General features: G+C 34.3%; 1 protein-coding gene and 1 non-coding gene across 7 annotated transcripts in view; both read left to right on the top strand.

Moving 5' to 3' along the window:
- The window catches only part of Smad2 (SMAD family member 2), a 96,827-nt gene extending 70,444 nt beyond the window's left edge, over positions 1–26,383 (top strand). For all 6 annotated transcript variants that reach the window (XM_023714685.1, XM_023714673.1, XM_023714661.1 and 3 more), the window contains exons 3-11: positions 690–779; positions 1,769–1,962; positions 4,235–4,369; positions 7,406–7,480; positions 19,386–19,439; positions 20,761–20,973; positions 22,224–22,361; positions 22,541–22,685; positions 23,531–26,383. In XM_023714685.1, coding sequence (XP_023570453.1) covers positions 690–779; positions 1,769–1,962; positions 4,235–4,369; positions 7,406–7,480; positions 19,386–19,439; positions 20,761–20,973; positions 22,224–22,361; positions 22,541–22,685; positions 23,531–23,654 — 1,168 coding nt within the window. In that variant the 3' untranslated portion in view covers positions 23,655–26,383. The remainder of the gene's footprint in view (positions 1–689; positions 780–1,768; positions 1,963–4,234; positions 4,370–7,405; positions 7,481–19,385; positions 19,440–20,760; positions 20,974–22,223; positions 22,362–22,540; positions 22,686–23,530) is intronic.
- LOC111816922 lies at positions 2,214–2,320 on the top strand. Its single transcript, XR_002821233.1, has one exon. It is a non-coding gene; the product is annotated as a U6 spliceosomal RNA (small nuclear RNA).
- Positions 26,384–26,620: the final 237 nt, after the last annotated feature.

Genomic DNA, 26,620 nt, shown 5'->3' with positions numbered 1-26,620 from the left:
TCAGAAGTTCCATTCCAGAAATTTCCTTTAAACTCTTCCTTCTTTTACAAGACCTGAAATTACTTTGAAAAGAGTAGTGGCAGGAAGAATAAGGAGAATTATCTCTGCTGTCCCTTGTGCTAGAAAGAAAATGTCAAAGAAAAATTTTAAGGTGGTATGCTATTTCAGGATGACTCCAAAATCTTTTTATCCTTTATAGGGGTAAGAAAGCAAGAGTAATTTTTAGTGATCCTGATTGTATAAGTACTACAACAGAGTAACTTAAAATCTAGATATGTCTATTTTATTTGGAATTTTCCTATACTAAAGATACCAATTGAGATGTTTTTAAATTTTTTAAAAACATAAAGCATTTTAGTAAGGCTAATAGTATAGGCATTAGGTCTTTTGTTTTGAATAGGGGAAGTGCAAAGGATATTATAGGTATAATTTCATTAAGCTAGAGAGCATTGGTGTTCACACTTTGAAAACATAATCATAACTTATCTGGAGTCACATGTTCCATTTATTGGCTTCCTTCATATAGAAAATATAGTAACTAGCACTAACTGACTGAAACAGTGTAACACAATGTATATTTTCTGGGTGAAGGAAGTATTCTGTACATTCTCCATGTTTTACATCATGGTATTTTGAATAACCATGCTTCCATGTTCACATCAATTTTTTGTTTTTCAATTTATGCACAGCACTTGCTCTGAAATTTGGGGACTGAGTACACCAAATACCATAGATCAGTGGGATACAACAGGCCTTTACAGCTTCTCTGAACAAACCAGGTGAATATTCTGCCCTCTGTCAATCCTAGAGATTCTGGGGGGAGGGGGTTGTTTTGGAAGACCTCTACTGGGTTGCTTAATATAATTTTGCCTAGGATGTTTCATTTATGTAAAATAAGGCATAGCATTTAAACTATGTGCTTGCCAGTATTAAAAATATATTAAATGTTTCAACTGATGTTTTGATCAATGCAGTATAGTTTTGAATCTTCTTTAAATTGAATTCCCTAAAGGATAAAAATTTGATAACTACTCATAGTCCAATTTTAGATTAATCTGTTGGCCTAATTTTGAAGTAAATACATGATCAGGTTTTGCTAAATTTCTTGTTATCTAAGTTTCATGTTTATATACTAATACATAGTTATTTACTGAAATCCAATCACAATTAAGTATAGGCTAACTTTTGTTATCTTTTTTAAAAAGTCATCTCATTCTCTTTAAGTATATTGGTATTTGTCCATTTCATGCTATCATTCTCATTACCATCTACATCTATGTGTGAGCAATATAAGTATACCTCAGTTATCAGAACAGTGACAACTAAATAATGAGTTATATTAGCCTGAGTAAGGTACTATCATATCATTGTTGATATTTATCATTCTTCACACTACTTCCTTTGTTTTGGCTGTTAAGTTACCTACAGCTTTAAGGCTTTTTGAAACATCTCTTAAGGGTAGATGTTGACAAAAAGTTTACAATGTAAGACTATATGATATCTTTTTAAAAGATGAATTTTCCCTACGTTAGTCTTTCATTGGCATTTGAGTCATTTATATAACATACTGTTGGGAAACATCTGCTAGTGCTGCTGCTTATTTTATCAGATCCTTAAAGAATACATGTTTCTTCCTGGTTCTTGCTAAAACTAACTAAATGGCTCATTCCTTTCTTCATGCCCTAAGTGTATTACCTTAGCCCACATGTCTGTACTTTTTTTTTTTTTTTAAAGTTTACTCCTTTGTTTTGCCCTTGCTTCCCAATAGGTCTCTTGATGGCCGTCTCCAGGTTTCACATCGAAAAGGATTGCCACATGTTATATATTGTCGGTTATGGCGCTGGCCTGATCTTCACAGTCATCATGAACTCAAGGCAATTGAAAACTGTGAATATGCTTTTAATCTAAAAAAGGATGAAGTATGTGTAAACCCTTATCACTATCAGAGAGTTGAGACCCCAGGTAGGACAACTGCAGAAATTTTTTGGGGTTTTAAATTAAATGCCTAAACTTAAATGGTATTTAAGTGTTCTTGTGGCTCAGGTAAATTTTAATGTAAAATTCTAATTAATTTAAATTAGGCATATTTGGTAGTTAAAAATTTTTTAAATGCTTTTTTTTTTTTTTTTTTTGGTAAAGTTCAACATATCAATACTTGATGAAAAATACCTGTTCCATGTTATGCCTAAGATGTTAATAAGAAAATGTATCTTGTGCTTGCTTTGGCAACACATATACTAAAATTGGAATGATACAGAGGAGATTAGCATGGCCCCTGTGCAAGGATGACATGCAAATTTGTGAAGCATTCCGTATTTTTGTTTGATTTCTATAATGTGTAATAGCTTTTTTCACATTCTGTAGGGATTTAAAGTTTAGAGTATCTGTGGTTGTTCAAAAATAGCAGTTCTGGCTGGGGAGATGGTTCAGTGAAATAAGCGCTTCCCTAGCAAGCGCAAGGGCCTGGGTTCAATCCCCAGTTCTGCCAAAAAAAACCCAAAAAAACAAAAAAAAAAAACCCAACCAGTTCCATGTTATGTTTAAGGTGTTTGGTATTCAGACAGATAGTGATGTTAAGCCCAACTGCCTCTGTTACAGGGTAATATCATCATTAAGCTTCTCTTCTGAATGTTTAACAACTAAAGTTTACAGACCAAAAATTAGATAAATAGAGTAGCTACAAAGATAGCCAGTATTTTGGCCCTAGTCCTTCAAAGTCAGTGAGAACTCAGGACATAAGAGAACCTCTGCTGTGACATCCTGTAGCTCAGTTGTGTCCCAAATTTTCTGATCAAGGAGATCATGGGGCCACAAAGGAAAGTGATCTGTGATATATATTGTGCCTAAGGAGAGTCATCAGGAGAGAAAAAATTCTTTCAGGCTTTCACAGAGAGCAGATTGGTCAAGCAGTGGCTATAACTCATCCAGATAGCTGACCCTGACAGAAGATCTATAAGGTGATGTACATGGTTTCAGGATAAACCCTGAAGATATTTGACTGACCTTGTCAGATACAGAAGTTACATTTTTAGTTATATAGGTCTTGCTTTAACTAGGTCTTAACCATCCAGTAGAAAAGTATAACCACGAGGAATAAAAAGTAATGCCATATTAATATGCTGAGTTGTAAAAGGCTCAAGTCAACAACTTCTCAGAATTGCCAGTTTTGCTGATAACACACTACTCATATGGACTATTGGACTATTTTTGCTTAATTTAAGTACCTACAATATTTAAACTGGCATCAAGTATGAAAAGACCCTTTAAAGACTTCTACAAATACAGCTTCTCTAACAGAATGGAACACCCATTTCTGACAAAACAAAAAAAGGGGGATATAAATAAAAGGCCATTTTGTAGTGGGGGGAGAAAAAAAAAAAAAAAATATATATATATATATATATATAAATAGGATAGATATACAGCTACTTTCTCTTAGTTCAATGAGAAGCAAGGTTTGTACCAATATTGTTTAGACAAGATATCAAGTCTACGTCTTGTCCTCTGAATAACCACTAGGAAGACAACAATATGCAATGTGTAATTTATTGTAACTGTTGTACTAACCTGTTTTTGAAACTATTTCAGTGCTATTTTCTCATTAAAGTGAATTTAAAAAATTTTAAAAATAAGAAAATGTATCTTGAAGAGAGAGATAATGTCTGTTTCTTGGAACAGTGTACTATTTGATATGTCTAGGTGTGTATCTAGAAATTGCCACAGTTTGGCTGACTCTGTAGTGAAACCAGTAGAGGAAAAATTCATCTCAGTACCTGTTTTCAGAAATTTTGTCTTTTTGAATGCATTCAGAATTAAGATTAATGATATTTGTGTAAAAGCCATTTACACAAATATCATTTGTGTAAATTTTCATTTAGTTTAGCTGTGTGCTTGAAATTTACTCTTTAACAATTTTTTTTTAATTTCCTAAATGTGACTTTACAAATTAAGACAAATCTTTCTTCAACTTTTTCATTGGAAGTTTATGAACTTTTATGGTAATACAAAGCAAGATCATATTGTCTCCAAAAGAAATTTAGATGGTCAACTATGTAAGCTATAGTCATCAGAATAGCAGTATCTCTGTAACTAGGATAATAATAAAACAGGTGGATCTTAACTTGTGAAAGCTAAACTGATGCCTTCTGTCTTGTAAAAATTTTTAGTAAGGCTTTATACCCTGCCATAGCTTTTTACTCCTTGCCTCTAACTGGTCTCTCTTTGACTCTTGTAGTTTTGCCTCCGGTATTAGTGCCACGGCACACTGAGATTCTAACAGAACTGCCACCTCTGGATGATTATACTCATTCCATACCAGAAAACACTAATTTCCCAGCGGGAATTGAGCCACAGAGTAATTACATCCCAGGTAGTTTTGCTTTTTGATTCTACTAAAACCTAAGATTAAAAAAATCTGTGATAAACATTTGGGCATTAGTAAATTGTGGTTTTACTTTTTGAAAATGCTCCTTGGATTAGGATAGAAAAGTCTATAACAGGTAATTTGGTTTATACAGTTTTGTTTGGAGACAAACTTTACTGTATATTACATTTTTTTTTTGAACTGACTTTGAGAAGCAGAAAAGATCTTAGTTGTCTTAGTTGCTAAAGCTGAGAAAGATGCAGAATGTAATGAAAATAAATGGTATAGGAAAAAAGTATTCTTGTAACAAAAATAACTAAAAATCTACCAAATAATAATTTTTTGTAAGGAATTTGATATGTTTAAGATAAATGTAACATTTTTAACACTGCGATATAACTCTTATGTGTAACTGCCTGGCAGATCTGATTTGAATTTAGTTGTCGTAGCACCTTGAACTGCTGGTATGTCTGTGCATGACTCTGCCATCGGGGGGGTTTGTATGAATGGATCTAATCACTTTCATCAGTCTTTTTACTATTAAAATTAATAAGTCTATAAAAAGTTGCTTGAACTTGTTGCCCAAAGGGACAGTCATGGACACATCACTAATGGTTCAGGTGGACAAGAACATGCTCACACAGTAGGAGTCATACTGTTTTAGTCCTGTACATGGAACAGCACTTACATTATGTCTGAAAAATGGAAGACTTTCATTTTAGTTCTGTTTCTTGTGGACCTCAGGAGCTCCTGATGAGAGAGAAATGGCTTTAGTTTCATCGTTCTTACTTGTATCATGTGACCCAGCAATATATCTCAGTATAGTACTTGCCCTTTTACTTTTTGCTATTTTTTTTTTTTTTTTTTTAGGAAAACAGCTTATATTTTGTTGCTTTTCTTGTTCATTTCACATTGTTTTTTTCCCCACCAATAACTTATTAGGATGGAGATTAAGCGATATGCTAGATTTTTAATGTCTCAGCTCTCCCTCTATCTAATGTTGCTATATTCCACCTTTTTTTCCCACCCTATTTTATAACTAAAAATATATAAGGAACCTAAGAGTTTTAAGTGCAATTTTAAAAAAATCTTCGTTATGAAAACAGTGCTTTTTCATTGACCATGATTTTTAAAATACAAGCAAAAGTTTTGTTTTGTTTTTTTAAAAAAACTATTTTACAGATAGGAAGTGGCTTCTGATTGTCTTTAAGTTCTTTGACTACTGCTTTATTCTAAAACAACTTGCAAGGCTGTGGTTTTGGGGGTTTGTTTTTGTTTTTGTGGGAGAGATCAAACTCAGTGCTTTCACACTAAGCTATATCCTTGGTCCTTATTTTTTCATTTTGAGATAAGGTCTCCTTAAGTGGCCAGGATAGGTACAAGGTTGTCTCCTGCTTCAGCTTCCTAGAGTGCTAGGATTATAGACAAGCACTATTACTACCTTTAGGTTGCTGGTAAGTAGCAAGCTTCTGAGAAGTTAGGAGAAAAAGAGGGTGTGTAGATCATGGTGATCAGGATGAGAGAAAAGTGATATAACAAGACATTTCCCAAACAAAAAATCGTGGTTTTTTTTTTTGTTTTTTTTTTTTCCATAACCCTGACTGAGAGCTAAGTGAGGTAGTACATATGTGTGATCCCATTATTTTGAGAGGCTGCAGTAGGAGGAACATAAAATCAAGCCCAGCCCAGAAAAGTTAGCAATTCATTGAGACTCAGCCTTAAAAAAGTAGAGAGTGGGCTAGGGGTATGTATAGCTGAGTGCCAAGGTCCTGGGTTCAGTGTCGAGTATGGGTGGCACTGGGTGTGGCTAGGAGTGGTGGGCTGTGTGTGAGAGATGGAGAGATGAGGCATGAAGGCATTTTAAGTTTTTGATGTTGGAATTACTATTATTACTAGCAAACTAAGGTGCAAGTAAGTTTTATAAGACATCTGATAATTATTTGTAAGGATGTTATTCATAATTTTCGTGCTCTTCATGTACAGATATTTGGACTTACTTTTTCAGTTCTTCATTTCTTCAGTTATTTAAATTTAAAAAATAGAAAATTAAAAAAAATCAAACCTTTGCTTTGCTGATCTGTAAGGCTTTATCTAGCTCAAGTAACGTTGAATCAATTTTTTTTCTACTTGAAGAGAGATTTTTATAAAATATCAGTAACTTTATGATTTACTTATAGATAAGCAATAGAGAAAAGTAAAGAAACACAGTAAGAAAAAGTGGGGCATTTTTGAGCTGGATGTGGTGGTGCAACTTGTATTCACAGCACTTTTGAAGGCTGAGGCAAGAAGATCTCAAGTTTGAGCCCAGCCTGGGCAACTTGCTAAGATCCTGTCAAAGTAAAAAAATAAAGTAACTAAAATAAAGCTCATTGTGAGAGCCCTTGGTCCTTTGTTTCTGTAGTACATTTTGTTTAAAAAAACATGTTGGAAAACACATTAGAATCCTGTTTATTTTTAGGGGGTGTTTCTCCCTGTTTTAGGTAGTAATTTATATACCTGCATTTTTTGCTTCAGATGACTTAGAATTGATAAGATGGAAATCCCTGGAAAAATAGTTTTGAGGTAGAATTGAGGCTAGCCTAGTTATGAACTATGTTACTATAATTTATCTTATAAAACTTAGTGTAAGATATAGGCATTGTTACTTTTTATAATCTGAAATCTGTGTGTATGTGTGTATGTTTAATTTTTTTTCTTTAATTTTTTAATCATTAGTTGAAACAAAAATTGTTTTTAGGATACTAAGGTCTCTGAAGCCTACTGATTTCAGAACAGAAGTATTTTTGATGTTTGGCTCTTGGCCCAGAATATGTACATATGGGAAGAACCAGATAGATAAATATGCTGGATTATTACAACAGGCAGAATTTAAGGATTTACCTGCAGAATTTGGGCCAAAACAGCCCAATACTTCTTTTTATAGTAATGCTATGTTTGTTCTTACTTGTTCTTTGGAGTTATTAGTTGGTTATACTTGGTAGCTGGAAAAAAAGTAGTGAAATTATATCATACCTATGTGTCATTTGTTCCAAACTTTTGTAGAAACGCCACCACCTGGATATATTAGTGAAGATGGAGAAACAAGTGATCAGCAGTTGAACCAAAGTATGGACACAGGTAAAAAAAAAAAAAAAAAAATCATATGAATTTATATAGCAATCAGCCCTCTGTATTCACAGGATCCAGATTCCTGGAGCTAACCACCCACACAAAACATTTGAGAGAAAAATTTATCTGTGCTGAACATGTACAGTACAATACAACAGTTACATATATACCATTTACTAAGCAGTTTTATATGGGACTTGAGTATCTGCAGGTTTTTGAGATCTGAAACGGGTTCTAAAATCAATCCCCTACAGATACATTGGGGCTGCTCCTCCTTTCTTTTGTTGTTTGAAACTCTGAAGAGTTATGCCACATAAATTTAAAGAAATTAGAAATATACAAAAAAGTGATGAGTTAACCCACTTAAATTTAAAGAAATTAGAGATACACCAGAAAAGAGAATCAGTGAATAAAAAATTGATAATATCCATATACTTTTAGTCCTTAGAAAGTATTCCACACATCTTTACAAAATTTTAGTTACTCTTTGAATAAATATTTTTGTGATAAAAGAATATATTTAGCCCAGTAACAAAGTTTTCAGAGGAATTCAAGGGTGAGGATCAACTTTGTAGTGCTCCTTTAACTTAATACATATAATGAATTCTGGAATATAGTAGATTTTTTATGCAAAATACTTTATACCTAACCTAATTTGATTAATTTCTGATATTTAGCTGTGAGTTCAAACAATGATGGGCAATAAACTGCAACACGTAATAAATAATTGCACACACCAAAGCTTTAAGCAGGTGTGGTACGGTAAAAATGTGTAGCCCAGCAGAACTTGTAGGTGTTATCAGGGGAATTGTTTTGATGGTATTGAAACTGTCCAGTTTCATTCATTCCATTCTGTCTGTACCTTAAGGCTTGGACATTTTAATAATGACAGCACATTCTATAGTTATGATAATCCGATCTAAAATACTTTTAAATAGATGAACATTGGCAGGGGAAAAAGGATTTTAGAATAATTTTGCAGTTTGAATTCGTCCATTTTTTAGATGCTTAGATAGAATAGTTTCTGCTGTAGTTAATTGTATTTATGGCTATTAGGAGCAATAGATAATCTAATGATCATTAGAAAGAGTGTTGTGCATCTTAATACAGATGATACTTGGATTTCCAAATGAATCATCTTTATACTGTTGGATGCTACAAAACTCTACTGTTGAATCAACAGTGTTCTTTGTTCTGTGATGGATAATTATTACTGTGATGTTTAAAAGTAAATAACATGAAAAGTAGCTGAACATTATAAACCATGATGAAGTACTACTTATACTCACTATTTGTATCTCTTCAGAAAGGCACAACCAAGTATTGGTGAAGATAGAGAAAAACTGGAATCCTTTTATATGTAGCTAGAAGTGTACAATGGCTTACTTAGTCACTTTGGAAAAGTTTGCTGGTCCTCAAAAAGTTAATTATGTTACCATAGAACCCAGCAATTTCCCTCCCCAGTCTAGATCCAAGAGAAGTTTCAATAGGTCCACACAAAAGCTTGTATACTAATACAAATGTAGCCTATAAACATTTAACCACAGTGGAAGCATGTGTGTCCATCAGATGGTTACTGGTTACATAAAATGAGATATGTTCCAGCAGTGGACTTTACCCATGTAAAAGGAGTGATTATACATCATGAAGTGGGACATGGAAGGGCCTTGTAAGGATTATGTCAAGAGGAGCTAGATACAAAAATGCTAGGGATCCCAATTAGTGCACAGATATCTATTTAATAATGTAACTGAAACAGAAGAAACAGTAAAATGAATATAATTGCTCCTTATGGTAAGTGAGATAAAATTTTTACAGGGCCAAGAAGTTCAGTAAGTTCATGTGAACTCGGTGTTGGGGCTAGCTTTGAAATCTCACCTAAGTATTTTATGTTTTAGTGGGGCACTATTACTGACTTCCAGAAAGACACATTTAAAATTACTTCATATAAAAATTAAAAAAATTCATATAATGACAATATGAATATCTCATTCATAAAGTGCTTAACTGGCAGGTAAGATATCTTAATTATCATCATCATTTCCTATCAGTGCCATGGCAAGAAAGACACTTCCAGCAAGGTACAATGACATACCCAGAATTCCACTTAGTCAGGAGCTGAGGCCAGAGGATCACTTATGCATAGTTCAAAGCCATTTTGGACAAGACCCTATTTCAAAAGGAAAAAAAGTAAAAGAAGGAAAAATTTTTGATGGATACAGGGTCCCAAATAGATTAATTTTGCCTGCCCTCTAAGTCTGGTTTGTGGCTTCCATGAAAAAGGACATAATTAAATTAATTTTAAAACCCTGCTGGGACAGAATGAGTTATTTTCTAAAAGAAACAACCAGAGGACAAATTGAGCTTAGTAAGAATCTATATGAACAATTATCTGCTGCCTTTCTTTTTAAAAAAATTTCTGTTTCTTCACTTAGGGGTTTGTGGCTATCTTCAGAGATCTGTTTGTCAGACTTCTCTTTTGTAGTGTTCTGTACCCAGTCTTATTTCAAATCTTGATGAATTTTATAAACTTATATGTTCAAACAAGTATATAGAGAAGTGGATGGATCTTGAGTTGTGAACTCTGTGAATCAGTTGATCCATTATACACAAAGACGTAGACTTAACAGGGTTTTGAAGTTGAACATAATGGCACACACTTGTAGTCCCAGCCCTCTGATAGGCTGAGGAGGATTGCAAATCTAAGTTGTGAGCATGGGCAGTTGAGTGGCTTAATAAGGACTAATCTCAGAATTTTAAAAATTGAAAGGGGGCAGCTCAGTGTTTATGCCCTGGGGTTCAGTCCTCAATACCAAAAAGGAGAGAAGAGAGGAGGGGAGGGGAGTTTGAATCTGTAGCTGAATTGAATGTCCTGCTGCTGGGGAGATAGCTCAGAGGCATAAACACTTAACCTGGTAAGGACAGCATCCTGAGTTCAATCCCCAGACTCACCCAGAACCTGACGCATGCCTGTAATTCCAGTACTCAGGAGGTTGAGGCAGGAGAATTGCTGTGAGTTCGAAACCAGCCTGGGGGCTACAAAAGTGAGTACAGGGCCAGCCCAAACTGCATAGTGAGACCCTGTTTAAAAAAAAAAAAATTAGGTGTCCCAAAAGATAACATCGAAGTCCTAACCTCATGTGCCTCAAGAGGTTACCCAGAAAGTCTTAGCAGATATTTAAGATAAAGCTAACGGGAATATCATGGGTCCTTAATACTCCATGCATCTTTATGAGAAGAAAAAAGACTCATAGGACGATGGAGGCATCTGTGGAAGTGAGCAGCTAGAAGCCATTAATAAAGGATTACTGGGGCCAGGGAGATGGCTCAGTGGAATAAGTGCTTCCCTGGCAAGCACAAGGGCCTGATTTCAATCCCCGGTTCTGAAAAAAAAATAAAAAATAAAAATAAATAAAAATAAATAAAGGATTACTGAAGAAACTAGAAGTTTAAGAGAAAGGCATGAAACACATGCTTCCCTGAAGCTGTTGACAGAGTTTAGCCCTGCTGATACCTTAGTTTCAGACTTTTGACACCCCAAATTGTGAGAGAATAAATTTACTGTCCTATACCACATAATTTTTGGTCTGCTGTTAAGCTAGTCATATGAGACCGATACAATCAGTAACGGGTTTTTGAGAGTGCACTACTAATAACATCTGTTTAATTATTTGTAAATTAGGTGCAGGTACTTAATATGTTATACCTTCTAAAGCTTACACAACAAATAGAGATAAAATGATGATGTTAAATGAATAGACAGCACATTCTGCTTTTCTCTTGTGAAGCATTTGTTTTTTGTACTAGACAGGGTTCAAATACCCCACTTAGAAGACTGCGTCTGTAAAAGCTATTGGTAATCAGGATAGCATGGTCGTACTCTGAGCTAGACTGAATTTGAATTCTTCTTCTACAGTAAAATAACTAGGTGACCTAGGCACAGCAGTTTCTTGTCCATAGAATAGACAAAATAAGTACCTAAAGTATGAACAGTTAATGTTTACAGAACAAAAACATTCCTACCTTATAGTAAACACTGTATATGATCTGGCTTTTTGAGTTCTTTATTTTTTGTAGATGTTAGTCCTCTGAAAGAGTAGCTAGCAAAGATTTTTCTCCTATTCTGTAAGTTGCCTCTTCACTCTGTGCAGAAACCTTTTAAATAGATAAAAACCCATTTGTTGATTCTTAATATTATTTGCTGTGCTATTGGAGTCCGATTAAGAATGTCTGTGCATGTGCCTATGGCTTCAAATATTTCCCTTGTCTTGTTTTAGCAGTTTTGAAGTTTGAGGTCTTATACCTAAGTGTTTGATCCATTTTGAATTGATGTTTAATGTAGGATGGGAGCTAGGGATGTAGTTTTTAGTTTTCTTAGTGTGGCTATCCAGTTTTTCCAACACCATTTGTTAGATACTTATCTTTCTCCAGTTTTGGACCCCTTGTTCAAAAACCAGATGGCTAGAGATGCATAGGTTTCTGTGTCTTCTGTTGTGCTGGTCTATATGTCTGTTTTTGTAACAATGCCATGTTTTTATGTTGTTGCTATAGCTTTGCCATGTAAGTTGAAATCAGATATTGTAGTGCTTTCAGCATTGTTTTTTTTTTTTTTTGCTTACGATTGCTTTGGTTATTCTGAGTCTTCTGTGTTTCCATATCAATTTTACTATTATTTTTCTAGTTCTCTAAAGAATGTTCTCCATATTTGCCATATTGACTTTAGGCATTAATACCAATCTGTAGACTGTTTTGCTAATATGGCCATTTTATCAGTGTATATTCAGATCATTTATTCTCTTAATTCCTCCTACAATTTTTCTTGACCTGTAATTTAGAAGTTTGACTATTTTCTTAAAAAGCAGTGTGTGAGGGGCCAGCCTGATAGCTTAGGGGACTAAAGCACCTACCTAGACAGAGCGTAGCGGCCAGGGTTTGATCCCCAGCATGCCGTGCCCACCCCGCCCCTGGGGCACTCTGAGCTGGCGATTGAGACCGGACATGGTGGTATGCACCTGTAATCCCAGCACTTGGGAGGCTGAAAACAGGAGAATCACTATGAGTCCGATCTATGTAGTGAGACCCTGTAGACCCTGTCCTAAATCAAAAAATAAAAAATAAAAAAAAAGCAGTGTGTGGCTTTTCTAAATACTTGCTTTCTCGTTTAGTTTTATTATGGTTGAAAATACACCATTTCAGGCCTTTGAAATTATCTAAAAAATTATTTTTTCCATAATATGGTTTGTCTTTGAATGTTTTATGTGTAGTTGAAAAGAGTTTAGTGTTTTCTGAATATCATTGAGGTCAGGGTAGTTGATGATGTTTAAAATCTTTTAATTCTTTCTGATTTGAGTATCCAACTCTGGGTTTTATTTTCTCTTTCAGCCTTTGCTTTCATATTTTTAGTCTGTAATTAGATGGTACACAGTTGGAATTATCATGTCTTCCTGATGAATTTACCCTAATAAAATCTTCTGTTATCATCATCATATCATCTTTTTATCTCAGGGGTTGTGTGATATACTTTTGTTGTTTTAGTTTCGGTTTACTTGTATCTTTATTTGTAAAATGTGTTTATTGTGGACAACAGCATTTTGTATCTTACTCAACCTTATCAGTCTTTGTCTTTTGATTGGAAAATTAACCCACTTATATTTAAAATAATTACTGTTGTCATAGCATTTAAGTTCCCATTTTGCTATTTTCTATTTGTTCCATGTGGTTTTTGTTCCTCAATATCTTCCTACTTTTTAGATGAGGCAGATTTTGTTAATTCTCCTTAGGCTTTTTAGCAATAATATTTAGTATAAATGTCTCAGTAGGTGTTCTGCTGTTGTTAGTAGCACCTTTTATCTAGAAAGTTGCTTAAGTTTAATATTTTAAAACTTCATATAAAATGTAATTGCAATGCTAGAATTATATTCATTTACCTCTGTGGTTTGTGCTTTCATTATATATTTTATTTAATGAATACATTTAAACCCCAAAGTACGATGTTACTTTTTTTTGACAACTCATACAGAATTTTACTTAACAAAGTAATATGAATTTCACAGTATTTGTTGTAATACATGGTATTGTTTTACAACCAGCTATTCATATTACCAGATATATACACATAAAATTGGAAGAAGAAAAAACTGGAGCAATGTATAAGAAATTAAGAAAAAGTACAGGCAATTGAAAAAAAGGAGACAAAGCTAATTAGAGCATTGCCTGCTTCTTTCCATTTCCATTTTTTTTACTTTAATTTTTATTTATTTATTTATTTGTCCTGTCAGAGGTGAATATTCTATTGGCATCTAAATTCTGTAGGTGTTTGCATTTAACTAAACATCTAACACTGTCTAGCAGTCTATAATATTAGTGGGTTATCCTCAGAAGTTAGTGATTTGTGCCTTTTACAGCTCATCGTATTAATATGGATTTACTTTATATACCTCATTTCTATACTTTTCTACTGGATGGTTAAGATCAAGATATAGCAAGACCTATATGCCCAGAAATGTAGCTTTTGTATCTGATAAGGTCAGCCAAGTACTCTCGGGATTTATCCTGTAGCCCTGTACCACCTTTTGTACATCCTTTTGTCAGTGTCTGACATGAGGATGAGTCACGGCCATTGCTTGACCAATTTGCTCTCTGAAAGCTTGAGAAAATGTTTTTTCTCTCCATGTAACTCTCCCCAGGCTCACTTTAGATCCTGGAACACATTTCTCTGTGGCTCCATAATCTTCTTGATCAGAAAATTTGGAGCACAACTGAGTTACATGTTGTTACAGTACAGGTTCTCCTGTGTCCCGAGTCTTCACTGACCTTGAAAGGCTAGGGCCAAAATGTTGGCTAACCATGCAGCCCTTCCTTTTCTCCAAATTTTGATCTGCTAACTTAGGTTGTTAACCCTCCAGAAGAGAAGCTAATTATTGACCTGCAATATATGCAGTTCGGTTTATCCTATCTGTAGAAATATCAAACATTTTGGCATATCCTGGAACAGGTATTTTCCATCAGATATTGATATGTTGAACTTTAAGTCCTTACAGAATATGAAGGAAAAATAATTATATAAAAGTGAAATAAGTATTTACATATTTTTACAAAGAAATTTAGAAACCTAACCTTATACAGAATTGTAAGTACTTATATTAGGGAGACAATAACGATATTTACAGATGTGGGTCTGGTTTATTTCACTAGTAAGTATATCTTCATAGGGCATCCACTTAAATATGAAGGCTTCAAGTTTATCATTCTTTATAGCTGAGTAGTACTCCATTATATAAAAGTACCACATCTTTTTCAACCATTCCACATGTGACAGGCATTTTGGTTGTTTCCAATCTCTGGCTACAATGTTACTTTAGCTTTAGCTTTCAATTTAATTAATTAATTAATTTATTTATTTATTTATTTGCGGTACCAGGAATTGAACTCAGGACTCTGAGCTTGTAGACAAGTGCTTATGCTACTGAGCTATCTCCCTGGGCCAGCTTTCAAATTTTTTGAAGAACATTTTAAAAGGATAAAAATACAGTGCTTCATGTTTACCATTTCTTTATTTCCTACAGACGTTTTTTTCATTGCCATTTGTTGAAGGAATTTTTCTTGCTCCATTGATTTGCCTTGGCTCCTTTGTTGAAAATCAAATGATAATATATACATAGAAGTCTTCACTTCAGATATTCTCATTTTCAGTTTTGTAATTTTCATTTTAAAGTTTATCTGATCATTCCAGTATCTGTTTAACATATAGATCTGTAGCTGTTGATCTGTTCTATCTTTTGATTATGAATGTGATTTTCTTACTTTGTTTCATGTTTTTTAATTTGATACTTGGTGTATTGTACATAAAACGGTAATGTAGGGAAATGTTAATGACATTGTCCCTTATAAATACCCACCCATGTCCCTCCTAGATACTGAGTTAAGGAGCTAATCTCCGGTAATTGGGCTTGAGGTGGATGAGTGATGACTTGGTACTTTCATGTCAGATCCTATCATCTAAGGTTTCATAGTACATCAGTCTCCTTCCTCAATAAGGTTTACATATATAAGTATGACAAAACTGTAGGATATCTCACTATTTTCTAGTCTTGTTCAAGATTTACTATGCCACCACATACTCAGAGAACTATGAATATAAGAATTGGATAATGACCAGTGAGGGGCTTCTCAATTCCAGTTGCCTGTGCATGACCACTAAAATTTTGGTTGGTTTTTCCTTTAGCATGTACAATTCTGTATCCTTATGTATCCTAACTTGGAAAATAGCTTGGCAGTTTCTTTAAAAACTAATTATTCTCTTTAACATACAGTCTTATGATTTTGCTCCTTGGTACTTATGTTCATACAGGAACCTGCACATGGATAATTAGAAAAGCTTTGTTAATAATTGTCAAAAATTTGGGAGCAGCCAAAGTGTCTTTAATAGGTAAATGGATAAACTAGTACATCCCAACAGTGCAGTAGTCAGTGTTAAGAAATGAGCTATAAAGCTATGAAAAGACATGGAAGAATATGTATTGTTAATAAAAATAGGCTATATACTATACGATTTCTACTGTGTGGCTCTCTGGAGAAGGCGAAACTATGGAAACAGTAAAAACTATTTGGGTGTCTCAGTTACTCTTGTTGCTGGGACAAATACCTGACACCCAAAATGAAGGAAGGAAAGGTTTATTTAGCTCACAGTTACTGGAGGTTTCAGCTGGCTGCAAGGCAAAGCGCATGTGGCAAGAGACCAACCTTTCATGGGGGTGGCAAAGGGAAGGCCAACAGCTCAGGCAGCTCGCTAACTTCCTTCATTGTAGTGCACACTACCTTCCCCTGGGCAGGTGCAGCATCCACGCCCACAGTAATCAATCACAAACTCTACTGCCCCATGACTGCATGAGGCTTTGGGGGGACACCTATACACAAACCATAACAATGAGTTACAGAGGAGGAAATACTAAGTGAAGCACTGGACATGTGTTTAGGCAGTGAAGTTATTCTAGTATAACACATAGGGAGAAACCATTTCATTGTATATATCAAAACCCACTGAAAGTGTAAGACCAAGAGTGAGCTTTAATACAATCTTTGGGGTTTTGATGATAGGATGCACTGTCAGTATCGGTTCTTTGGTTATGAGAAATTTGTCCCTGTACTATAGGAATCTTCATAGTGAGATTGTATGGGGGCATGTCATGTATGTTAATTTCTATACTTTTTAGTTTGTTTTGCTGTGAAACTAAAACTTTTTTAAAATAAGAAAACAAATTAATGTTACCTGGCAAGGTATACCATAAAAAATCTGAAAAGTGAGGGAAATATTTATAAATATGTGCTAATCCTAATAACGTTCACAATTTAAAAACAAATCAAGAGGCAAAAGACAGTAGTTAATAGAAAAATGGACAAAAAGAATGTACTATTCATAACCAAAAAGTAAATAATAATTTCCCCCTGTAAGTCCATTGCAGTGGCAGATTAGATAATAGTACAAAGAAACACTAACTGAGAAATTTTTGGTGAAACTAAACATTTTTGATGTTTATTTATAAAAATGCCAATATTTCCTCTTTGGAAACTATATAATATAAATATATGTATACCTCATATGCAAAGATATGTGCTTATTGGTTTCTCTGGATATTCTAGCTGCATATGATATAGACAGTGTAGATTCAAACTAGGTGAAATAAAATATTACCCTGTCAGCTGCAATGCCTTTTATAAGCCAACTTCAGCAGAAGCATTTAAAGTTAATGAATTATGACCTTAATGATCTCTTCCAATGAGTATTTATAATAAAGAATTAAACATTTAAAAAATACAAGTAATATGGTAGTTTCTTCATTTCTAATAGTGGCTTTGTTTATCTTATTTCTGCTTCAGGAAACAGCAGTAAGTTTTAGTTCATTGTTCTAAATATATTTTGACCTTTCTTAGTTGTACCTGTTGTGACTTGCCAACAGATTTCTTCAGGAACAAAGAAAGAACATAACTTAATTATGCTAGGGAAAACTGTTCTGTTTTCTAAAAATATGTATTCTCTTTCATCTGTTTATTGAGCATTTGCCATTTCACCTTTGTTACCTGCCACTATATGTTGTGGCTATAGTAGTATGGTAGGAAGGACTTCAAAATAAAAGTTCTTCCTACCATACTACTATATTCCATAACTGTGCCATACTGTGTGTTTGAAGTTTGGGAGCTTGTGTTGGTTATGTGTGCTCTTTAAAGTGAAGTTGCCCTCAGTGTGTAGAGAATGATCATCAACAAATTTGATTCTGTGTTTATAGTTATAATGATATTATTTGATTTTCACAAATGTGTTCTAAAATAGAATTGGCATCAAATTGAGTGAAGCAGTTCCAATAATATGTCTATTCATTCATTTTTCTTATTCTGTGTATCTGTACCCTCTCATTTTCTTGATTAGATTTAGCTTGTTTACTTAAAACAGAATTGGATACTCTTCTGAAAACCTGTAACTTAGTAAATAAAACTGATTTCAAGAAACAGCTACTTTAATGAGTCAACTTTCGTGAAAGAAATGGAGAAGTGTTTTGGTAACCTGAAAATGTCTGCTTCATTGTCACAAGAAAATTCTTCCAAACTTTTAAGAAGGTGCTGTTATGATGCAATTTAAACTGTTAAAAAGCATTAAAAGACACACAGAACCTTAGAAACGTAACACATTTAAATCTACCAATGAGTGTTTCTTGAGATTATTGATGCAAAAATCAGAAATAAGTAACTTTTTTCTTAGCTTCAAAGTCACTGTCATGCTTAGTGGGAAAATGCCACAAGCATTATCTTACAGTCATGGGTAAGATGACAGTATTCACTGTCACCACTTGTTTACTAAACTGTGACATGAACTCCAATAAATGCTGTGAAGTCATAATTAGAAATGAATCATAAAATAAGTGACCAGATACTTGCAAAATCTACCAGGAAGGACTAATGTCTGTAATTCATAAAGAGCCTTCTACGGATCAGTAAGAAAACTGATCAGTATAACAGGAAAATGAACAAAAAAAAATAGACTATTCAGAAAAAGGAATGTAAAGAACCATAAAACTGCTCAATGTAGTATATGAGGGAAATGTAAATTAAAACTATACTTGAGTATGTTTTCGTTGATCAGCATTGGTCATTTCATCACCATTTATTTTGTTACTGGAAATGTAAACTAGTACAACCTCTGAATGATAATTTTAGTAAAATCTTTCCTAATTATATGCATACTCAGTCCTGACAGTTTGTCTGTTAAAAATATCATTCAGGGTGTTTTTTAAATTTATTTTTAATTTTTTTTTTTTATTTTTTTTTTTTTTTTTTTTTGGTGGTACCAGGGATTGAACTCAGGACGCTGTGCTTGCCAGGCAGGTGCTTATTCTACTAAGCTGTTTCTCCAGCCCAATTCAGATATTTTTGGAAGTATGCAAAATGTGTAGGGTTAGACCTTATAGCCTTAGTTCTTAAAACGAGAGATCAAAAGCCACTCACTGATAGGTACATAAACAATAATAAAACGTCAACTTGAACAATTGTTGAAAGAACAATTTCTGAATCATTAATATAGACAGAACTCCCTTTTTGTATACCATTTGTATACAAAAAAACAAGAACATTCATGTGTGTGGAATATTCTGAACTGAGCAGAGATCTCTTGTAGAGAAGAGACTGTCAATAATAGATTATTTTGGAAGGGGAACTAGGTTATGAGAAATCAAGAATATGCCTTTTATATGTTGAAGTCCCCTAAATTAAACTTGAGTACAGTAGCTATATATTTTGAAATCATAGAATTTAAGTTATCTGTTTTGTTAGTGATATTATAGCCACAGACAACCGATTTCGTTGATATTTACTAGTTCTGGCATTATAACAGCATTTATTTTATATTTTTCTCATTCTCTTGTAGGATCTCCAGCTGAACTGTCTCCTACTACTCTCTCTCCTGTTAATCATAGCTTGGGTAAGTTGCAGATACTCTCCACTGTTCTTATTGTATCACCTATTTAAGAAAGTTTTCTTTGAAAATTATTTTTCGTATGTATGAGAAAGGGTTATCAATGAAATAAATAAGTAATTATGAAAATAATTTAAATCAGTGCTTTTTTTTTTTTTTTGGTGGTACCGGGGATTGAACTCAGGACCTTCCTCTTGCCAGGCAAGTGTTTATTCTACTGAGCCATCTCCCTGGCCCATAAAGTTGATTTTTTTTTTTTTTTTTTTTGGTGGAACCAGGGATTGAACCCAGGCCCTTGCGCTTGCCAGGGAAGTGCTTATTCCACTGAACCATCTCCCTGGCCCCTTAAATCAGTGATTTCAAAAAAAATTGGTAGCATGTCTCAATATTACTCTTTTCTTATGTCATGGCACAAATGTATGAAGCAAATTCTTATTGAAACACATTTTTCAAGAATTTTATAGCCTATTATGGAGGGAGTTCTGCAGGCATGCTTATACTTCTTGTAGTAACAATATCAGGTCCGTATATGTGTATATATGCATCACATAAATATATATATTGTGAATGTGAGATAATTTATGTGTGAGATTGAATATATTATGTGTATGTGTATAGATAAGTATGTGTATAAATACGTGCTTTATTTTTGACCCTTATTTTACTTTGCTGTCTCATAGTTTCTCTTCAGCTTTATGTTTGCAGTTGATTCTACAAAATTATCAGGACTTTTTTCTTTTCACATTATGCCTTACGTTTTAGTCAACAGAAACGAAGTACATATATAATCTTTATTTTCTATAAATGTTTCCACTTGCATATTTTGTGTTTTATTGCTTTCCGGTTCTTAGATATGCATGAATTTCCTGTTTTGTAACTGTGGTAACTCATGTAGACTCATCTCTCATGTCAAAATAGAAAAACATGCAAAAAAAATCTGTCATACTGGCATTTGACTCGTTAGTCTTTGCTCTGACTTTATTCTACTTTATCCTCCCAGAAATTTCCTTCATTATGTAAAGTATTTTAGAAATACACCAAGTATGGCAAGTGGATTGACCCTTGCCTAGGTTGTTTTGTATTTAAATAATAACTAACCTAAAACTATTGAAAACATAGTCCAACATAAAGTAGTCTCATGAGATGGAGGAGATTTGAAAAATTGAAAATCTGGTATGATCTGTGGAATCCATTATAGATGTAAGATTTCCTTCCTAAACTGTTGCCAGTATGTACTGGCATATAAAACATGGGAAAATGATAATGTTCAGTCTATTTTCAGCTTGAATTGTTCACATGTCATTTCTTTTATTTTTATTTTTTTCAGATTTGCAGCCAGTTACCTACTCTGAACCTGCATTTTGGTGTTCCATAGCATATTACGAATTAAATCAGAGGGTTGGAGAGACCTTCCATGCATCACAGCCCTCACTTACTGTAGATGGCTTTACAGATCCATCAAATTCAGAGAGGTTCTGCTTAGGTTTACTCTCCAATGTTAACCGAAATGCTACAGTGGAAATGACAAGAAGACATATAGGTATGTCCTAGTATGAAAAGCCGATCCTTTGTACCATAATGTGGGCATTATGTGATATACCACACAAAAAGCTTAGATGTAAAAACCTAGCTGTGTCTGTACTAGTTTAAGTGCCATCACAAGTGCATGGGCTTGACTGCTTTTAATAGGTCTGCTTTTAATAGATTCTGGTGATTTTTTAATCTGAAAACTTTATTTTTTAATCTCTGTTTGGCGCACTTGATACTTAATCCTTCAATAAGTATGTGTTAAAGTAACATTAACATGCTGAGTCTTTACAACTCAAAATGGATGTGTTTCAAATTTAGGGATTATGATTTTTACAAATCATAAACTTTAAAAAAGAAATTATGTTTCCTGGAATTTTCCAGGAGCTCATACACTAAGTCAGATTTGTTCACTGTTAGTCTGAGACTAGGTATCTAAAACAAGAATTACCACTTACTATAGTTCAAAATACAATTCAGTAGGCCTCAAAATATGGTCTGGAGATCTCTGGTAGTACCAGAAACCTTTTCAGCAAGCTTGTGGGATCAGTTTTCATAATGGTAGAAAGATGCCACTGTAGAAGTGTAATGTGGAGTTATCTGGCTGTTGGCTGGCTTTGCTAGTTTTCTTTTGCTGCATAATAAGCATATTCCCTTTTGTTAAGGTAAGCTGATTTGCTGCCTTAATTACTTCTACAAAATCCCTTCATAGCAACACCCAGTAGCTGGTTTAGAATGCTGCCTGCACAGGTGTTTTATGTCCCTGAAGATAATTTTTTGGAGTCTTCAGTTATATTCTTAAAGAAATATTAAAATACCCCAGTATAACTTTTTCTTACTAATTCTGCTTATATCATTTTTAACTAATTCTGCCACCATAATATATGGGTTTTTAACCTCTTAATTGTTTTCATCTTTTCTTAACCTTAATGGGATTTTTTAAAGAGAGACAAATGAAAATATCTGTCTAAACATTAGTTACTTCTTTATAAATTACCTTAGTTTTATTAATTTATAATAGCATATAACTTGTGTGAAACTGTTTTACTGTCTTTCTTTTACATTGTTTAAATATGTTGATAAGTATGTATTTAAAAAATCGTTTAAAACCACATTATTTTGAAGTTAGACTTCAGAAAAGCATAGCTATGAAAAAAGTCATTGAAATACTTTATATCATTTTAGAATTCCTCCAAGAAGACTCCAAAGTCACACTGAAATAGTAAGTGTTGTAAAACTAACCCCATATGTATTTTGTTTTAGGAAGAGGAGTGCGCTTATATTACATAGGTGGGGAAGTTTTTGCTGAGTGCCTAAGTGATAGTGCAATCTTTGTGCAGAGCCCCAATTGTAATCAGAGATACGGCTGGCACCCTGCAACAGTGTGTAAAATTCCACCAGGTATGGACTCAACAATGTAAATGTATCACATCAACCTGCTTAGTTTTTCTAGTTGCTAATAATTTTAGGAATAAGGAGATTGTTTGCATGCTCATATTCTGAAGTCTCTAGCCCCTTTAAAATTATTTTTTCTTGTAATACTATTTCACACAATTTCTTTTACTTTTTCTCAATCCTAGGCTGTAACCTGAAGATCTTCAACAACCAGGAATTTGCTGCTCTTCTGGCTCAGTCTGTTAATCAGGGTTTTGAAGCTGTGTATCAGCTAACTAGAATGTGTACCATAAGGATGAGTTTTGTGAAAGGATGGGGAGCAGAGTATCGGTATGAATACAAATTTGATTCTTAAATTTCTACAATGTAGTCATTTTTTATTCCATTTCTTTTGTACCTTCTGAAGTTCATTAATGTCTGATTTCTTTGAAGTTGTGGAGTCAGCAGATCTTTGTGTAAAATAATGAAATAAAGTTGGAGGCCTCTAGATTTAAAACTTGCAAATTATTGTGCTGGAGAAGATAATTAAAACATGTACAGATATGCATTTTAATATAAAGAAGACCGTTAAATATAAGAAAGTGTGTGTTTGGTACCTCAGTTCATGGGAAACTTCTGGTAAGAGATGACACATGATCTAGATCAGTGATGGTGAACCTTTTAGAGCATTCAGTGATAGATAGTGGCTGTGGCACACTGCTATGAGTATACCACCACTGACCTAGGTTCTAAAGCATGGATAGACTTTCAATAGATGGGGATGGGTGACATGGGGGAAATTATGATCTGGACAATAGCATAGCAATTTATAGAGAGTAGGGAAAATGAAACTGCAAGTAAATGATGTAGGGATATTTGAGTGTCTCCATTTGCTTGGGACAGTCCTAGTTTACATTTCTCTCTCCCCTTGGCTTGATTGTTACCAATACCTATATTCTCTCTCAGGGGTGTCCCATTTTAGGTGATAGTAAATAATAACTAGTTGCCAGACTAATTTGAATTTGGAGGGAAAAGAATGTTTCAGAGTATAGTTGAGTATCCAGAATTAATCGTTATTCAAAAGAAATTAGGTTTTTATATATATGTATAGCCTTTCCATTTAAAAAAATCTCAATGTATTTACTTAATTATAGCCATCTTTCCCTTTAATTTCATTATTGTAATTCTTCCCACAGAAGGCAGACAGTAACAAGTACTCCTTGCTGGATTGAACTTCATCTGAATGGACCTCTACAGTGGTTGGACAAAGTATTAACTCAGATGGGATCCCCTTCAGTGCGCTGCTCAAGCATGTCATAAAACTTCAACACCGATCAAATTCCATCAAAAGACTTAACAACTCTTCTGTCATAGTATTTGTGTGTGGTCCCAATGGACTGTTTGCTATCCAAAAATTCCAGAGAGAAAACAGCACTTGAGGTCTCATCAGTTAAAGCACCTTGTGGAATCTGCTTCCTATATTTGAATATTAGATGGGAAAATTATTGTCTAGAAATACCCTCCCATAAAGGAGGAAGAGAAGATTTACAGACTTAATCATGTCTTGTTGGGCATAAGACTGAATGTCCCAAAGGTTTATTAATAACAGTAGTAGTTTTGTGTGTACAGGTAATGTATCATGACCCAGTATCTCAGTATTGTGCTGTTCATACATTTTAGTTTGCATAAATGAAGTGTGTGTGTGTGTGCGCGCGCGTGTGTGTGTGTGTGTGGCTTCTTGATGTAGGCAAGCCTTTATAAAGTTACAGTACCTAATCTGTTATTCTCACTTCTGTTATTTTTGTGTCTTTTTTAATATATAATATATATATCAAGATTTTCAAATTATCATTTAGACGCAGATTTTCCTTGTAGAAAAACTAATTTTTCTGCCTTTTACCAAAAATAAACTCTTGGGGGAAGAAAAGTGGATTCACTTTTGAAATCTCTGACCTTAATGTGTTCATTGGGGCTTAACAGTCATTCTTTTGTGTTTATTTACTACTAAATCTCAGTATAAGAAAATCATATTGAAAACTTTTCCAAACCTCTTTTTTTGATCTCCTTTTGTTCTGATAACTAAATCAGTGTGGTGTGACATTGCTGGTAATGACTGCACTGATACTGCTGGCACCAGTTAATTCTGAGTCAAGTACATGTGGAGTAAATCCCTTGTCTTACAACCGGATTTCAGCTGATACTAATTGATTTTATAGCCTGTCAGTTTATAGATTTAACCTTCCACCTCATAAAGAATGCACAAGTGGCAGTATAATTATTTTCAGGGATGTGCTAGAATTCAGTATATTTATCCTTTTTTAAAGCCAATCTATAAATAATAAGTACCCTTTTTGAAAGGTATTTTAAGATATTACAGCAGCAGACCTGCTCTTTGAGTACCTTCATTTGACTTAGTTACCAGATTGTGTTATGAAATGGACCTTTTGTAAATGTAATTGCTTCTTCAAAATACCTGGAAAAGAGATGCTGAGGTATGATCAGCAGATAAGGGCCATTGTTTTTAAAGTGTGTTGTATTCAACGTATAAATTGAATGCTATTTTACATAGTTACCAATTCAAAATTTTTAAAAATTGGGGGAGAAGCTATTTAGCAGGGTTTTCCCCCCAAGCTTACAAGTAGATATCTGAGCTGCTCTTAGCTAATATGGGGTATGTGGTTGACCATATTTTGTGCTCCCCAGTGAGGGGAGATTCCAGGAGCTCAGTTGGTCATCCACTCTGTAGCAAGTAGTGATTATGTCTAATGTTGACGCATTGCGGTATAAACCTTCTTGTTTGCATCTCAGTAGAAATGGAAAATAATCACTCTTGAATCCCTTTTCGTAAATTTTCATAGTTTTGAAGATAGAAATCTTTGGTACTTGTTCTTTGAAACCATATTCACCTGTATGTACAGGTATCATTTTCGATACTGTCAGCATTGGGTTGTTTTTTATTGAATACTTCCCATTTTCCTATTTGTGTGTATATGTATGTGTTCATGTAAATTTGGTATAGTAATTTTTTATTCATTCAGCAAATATTTATTGTTCACCTGTAATGTGCCAGGAACTTTGTTAAAACCTTTGGGTAAAGGTGAACAAGACAGCTACACCTCCTGCCTCTGCTGAGACAGCAGTTACTCTAACCCATAATCATCTTATGTGTCTGAAGGAGATAAACAGGGTACTGTGCTAGAGAATAACAAGTAGCATGCTTCAGATAGGACATCATCAGGAAGGCCTCTCAGGAAGTGATGCTGGAGCTAACACCTGGACCAGAAGCAGCAAGTCTTACGAAGAACCGAGGGAGAGAAGCACTCCTGGTGAAGAGCACGGCTGCAAAGGCACATCTTAAAGGAAACTCTGTTAGATGGTAATGCTTTCTTTATACAGAAACCTCTCTACAAATCCAAACTTGAAGATCAGAATGGTTCTACAGTTTATAACATGTTGAAGGTGGCCTTATTTTGTGATAGACTGCTTTGTGTCATTCTCACTAATATATCTTCCTCAAATCTTTGCTGTAAAATTGTTTTGCACCAGGTCAGTACCACTTAATAAGATATAACTACCCATGCTTGTACAAATTTTCACCAGTATAATGACCTGCTTGCTTCCAGACATTCTGCTGCCCACTAATCACTATTTCTACTGCCCAATTTGGGATTAGAGTAAATGTCCCCACTGTTATCATGGTGGGGCCTGCTGATGATAATCAGTGGAGCCTCTGCGCCTTAGTGGGAATTTTTATATACTTGAGAACGTGTATACTGCTGCTAGGGAGTAGTCCTGGGGACAGAGAACAACTTTGAAAGCAGTAGAAGGTCCTACCAGTTACATGTTAAATGCAGCAGTGCCAGCAATGGCATTTCAACAGTGGAACATATCTCCACAGTTCAGGTAGGACTTTTCCATACAATATGAAACCAGGACTGAACTCTTTGCAAACACTTGTTGTAATGAGCAGCTGTACCTCTTGAGCAATTTCATCATGGTAACGATTACATTTATGTGAATATGTTTAATGATCATATGTTTTTATGAGATACTGGCTTTTGCATTACATTTTGTCTAGTATGGCCTAATTCCTGTTTACTTTTTTCCATTGAAGGAATGATTTTTATTCCAAACTGTAAAATCTTTGGTGAGTTTCATCTTCATTTAAATTAGCAACATTATTTAGAACTTATCCTGTATGACACTGTTGGTATCTCTCAGTTTAATGCCCTGAAAATGCAATGGCTTTGCTGCCGTCTCAGCTGTTAAATGGTTTTCCCAGTGGC

This window comes from Octodon degus, unplaced genomic scaffold (genome assembly GCF_000260255.1).
Source record: "Octodon degus isolate 3935 unplaced genomic scaffold, OctDeg1.0 scaffold00003, whole genome shotgun sequence".
NCBI lineage: Eukaryota > Metazoa > Chordata > Mammalia > Rodentia > Octodontidae > Octodon > Octodon degus.
Note: the sequence above shows the minus strand (reverse complement) of the source record. Positions and strands in the feature narration are given on the sequence as shown.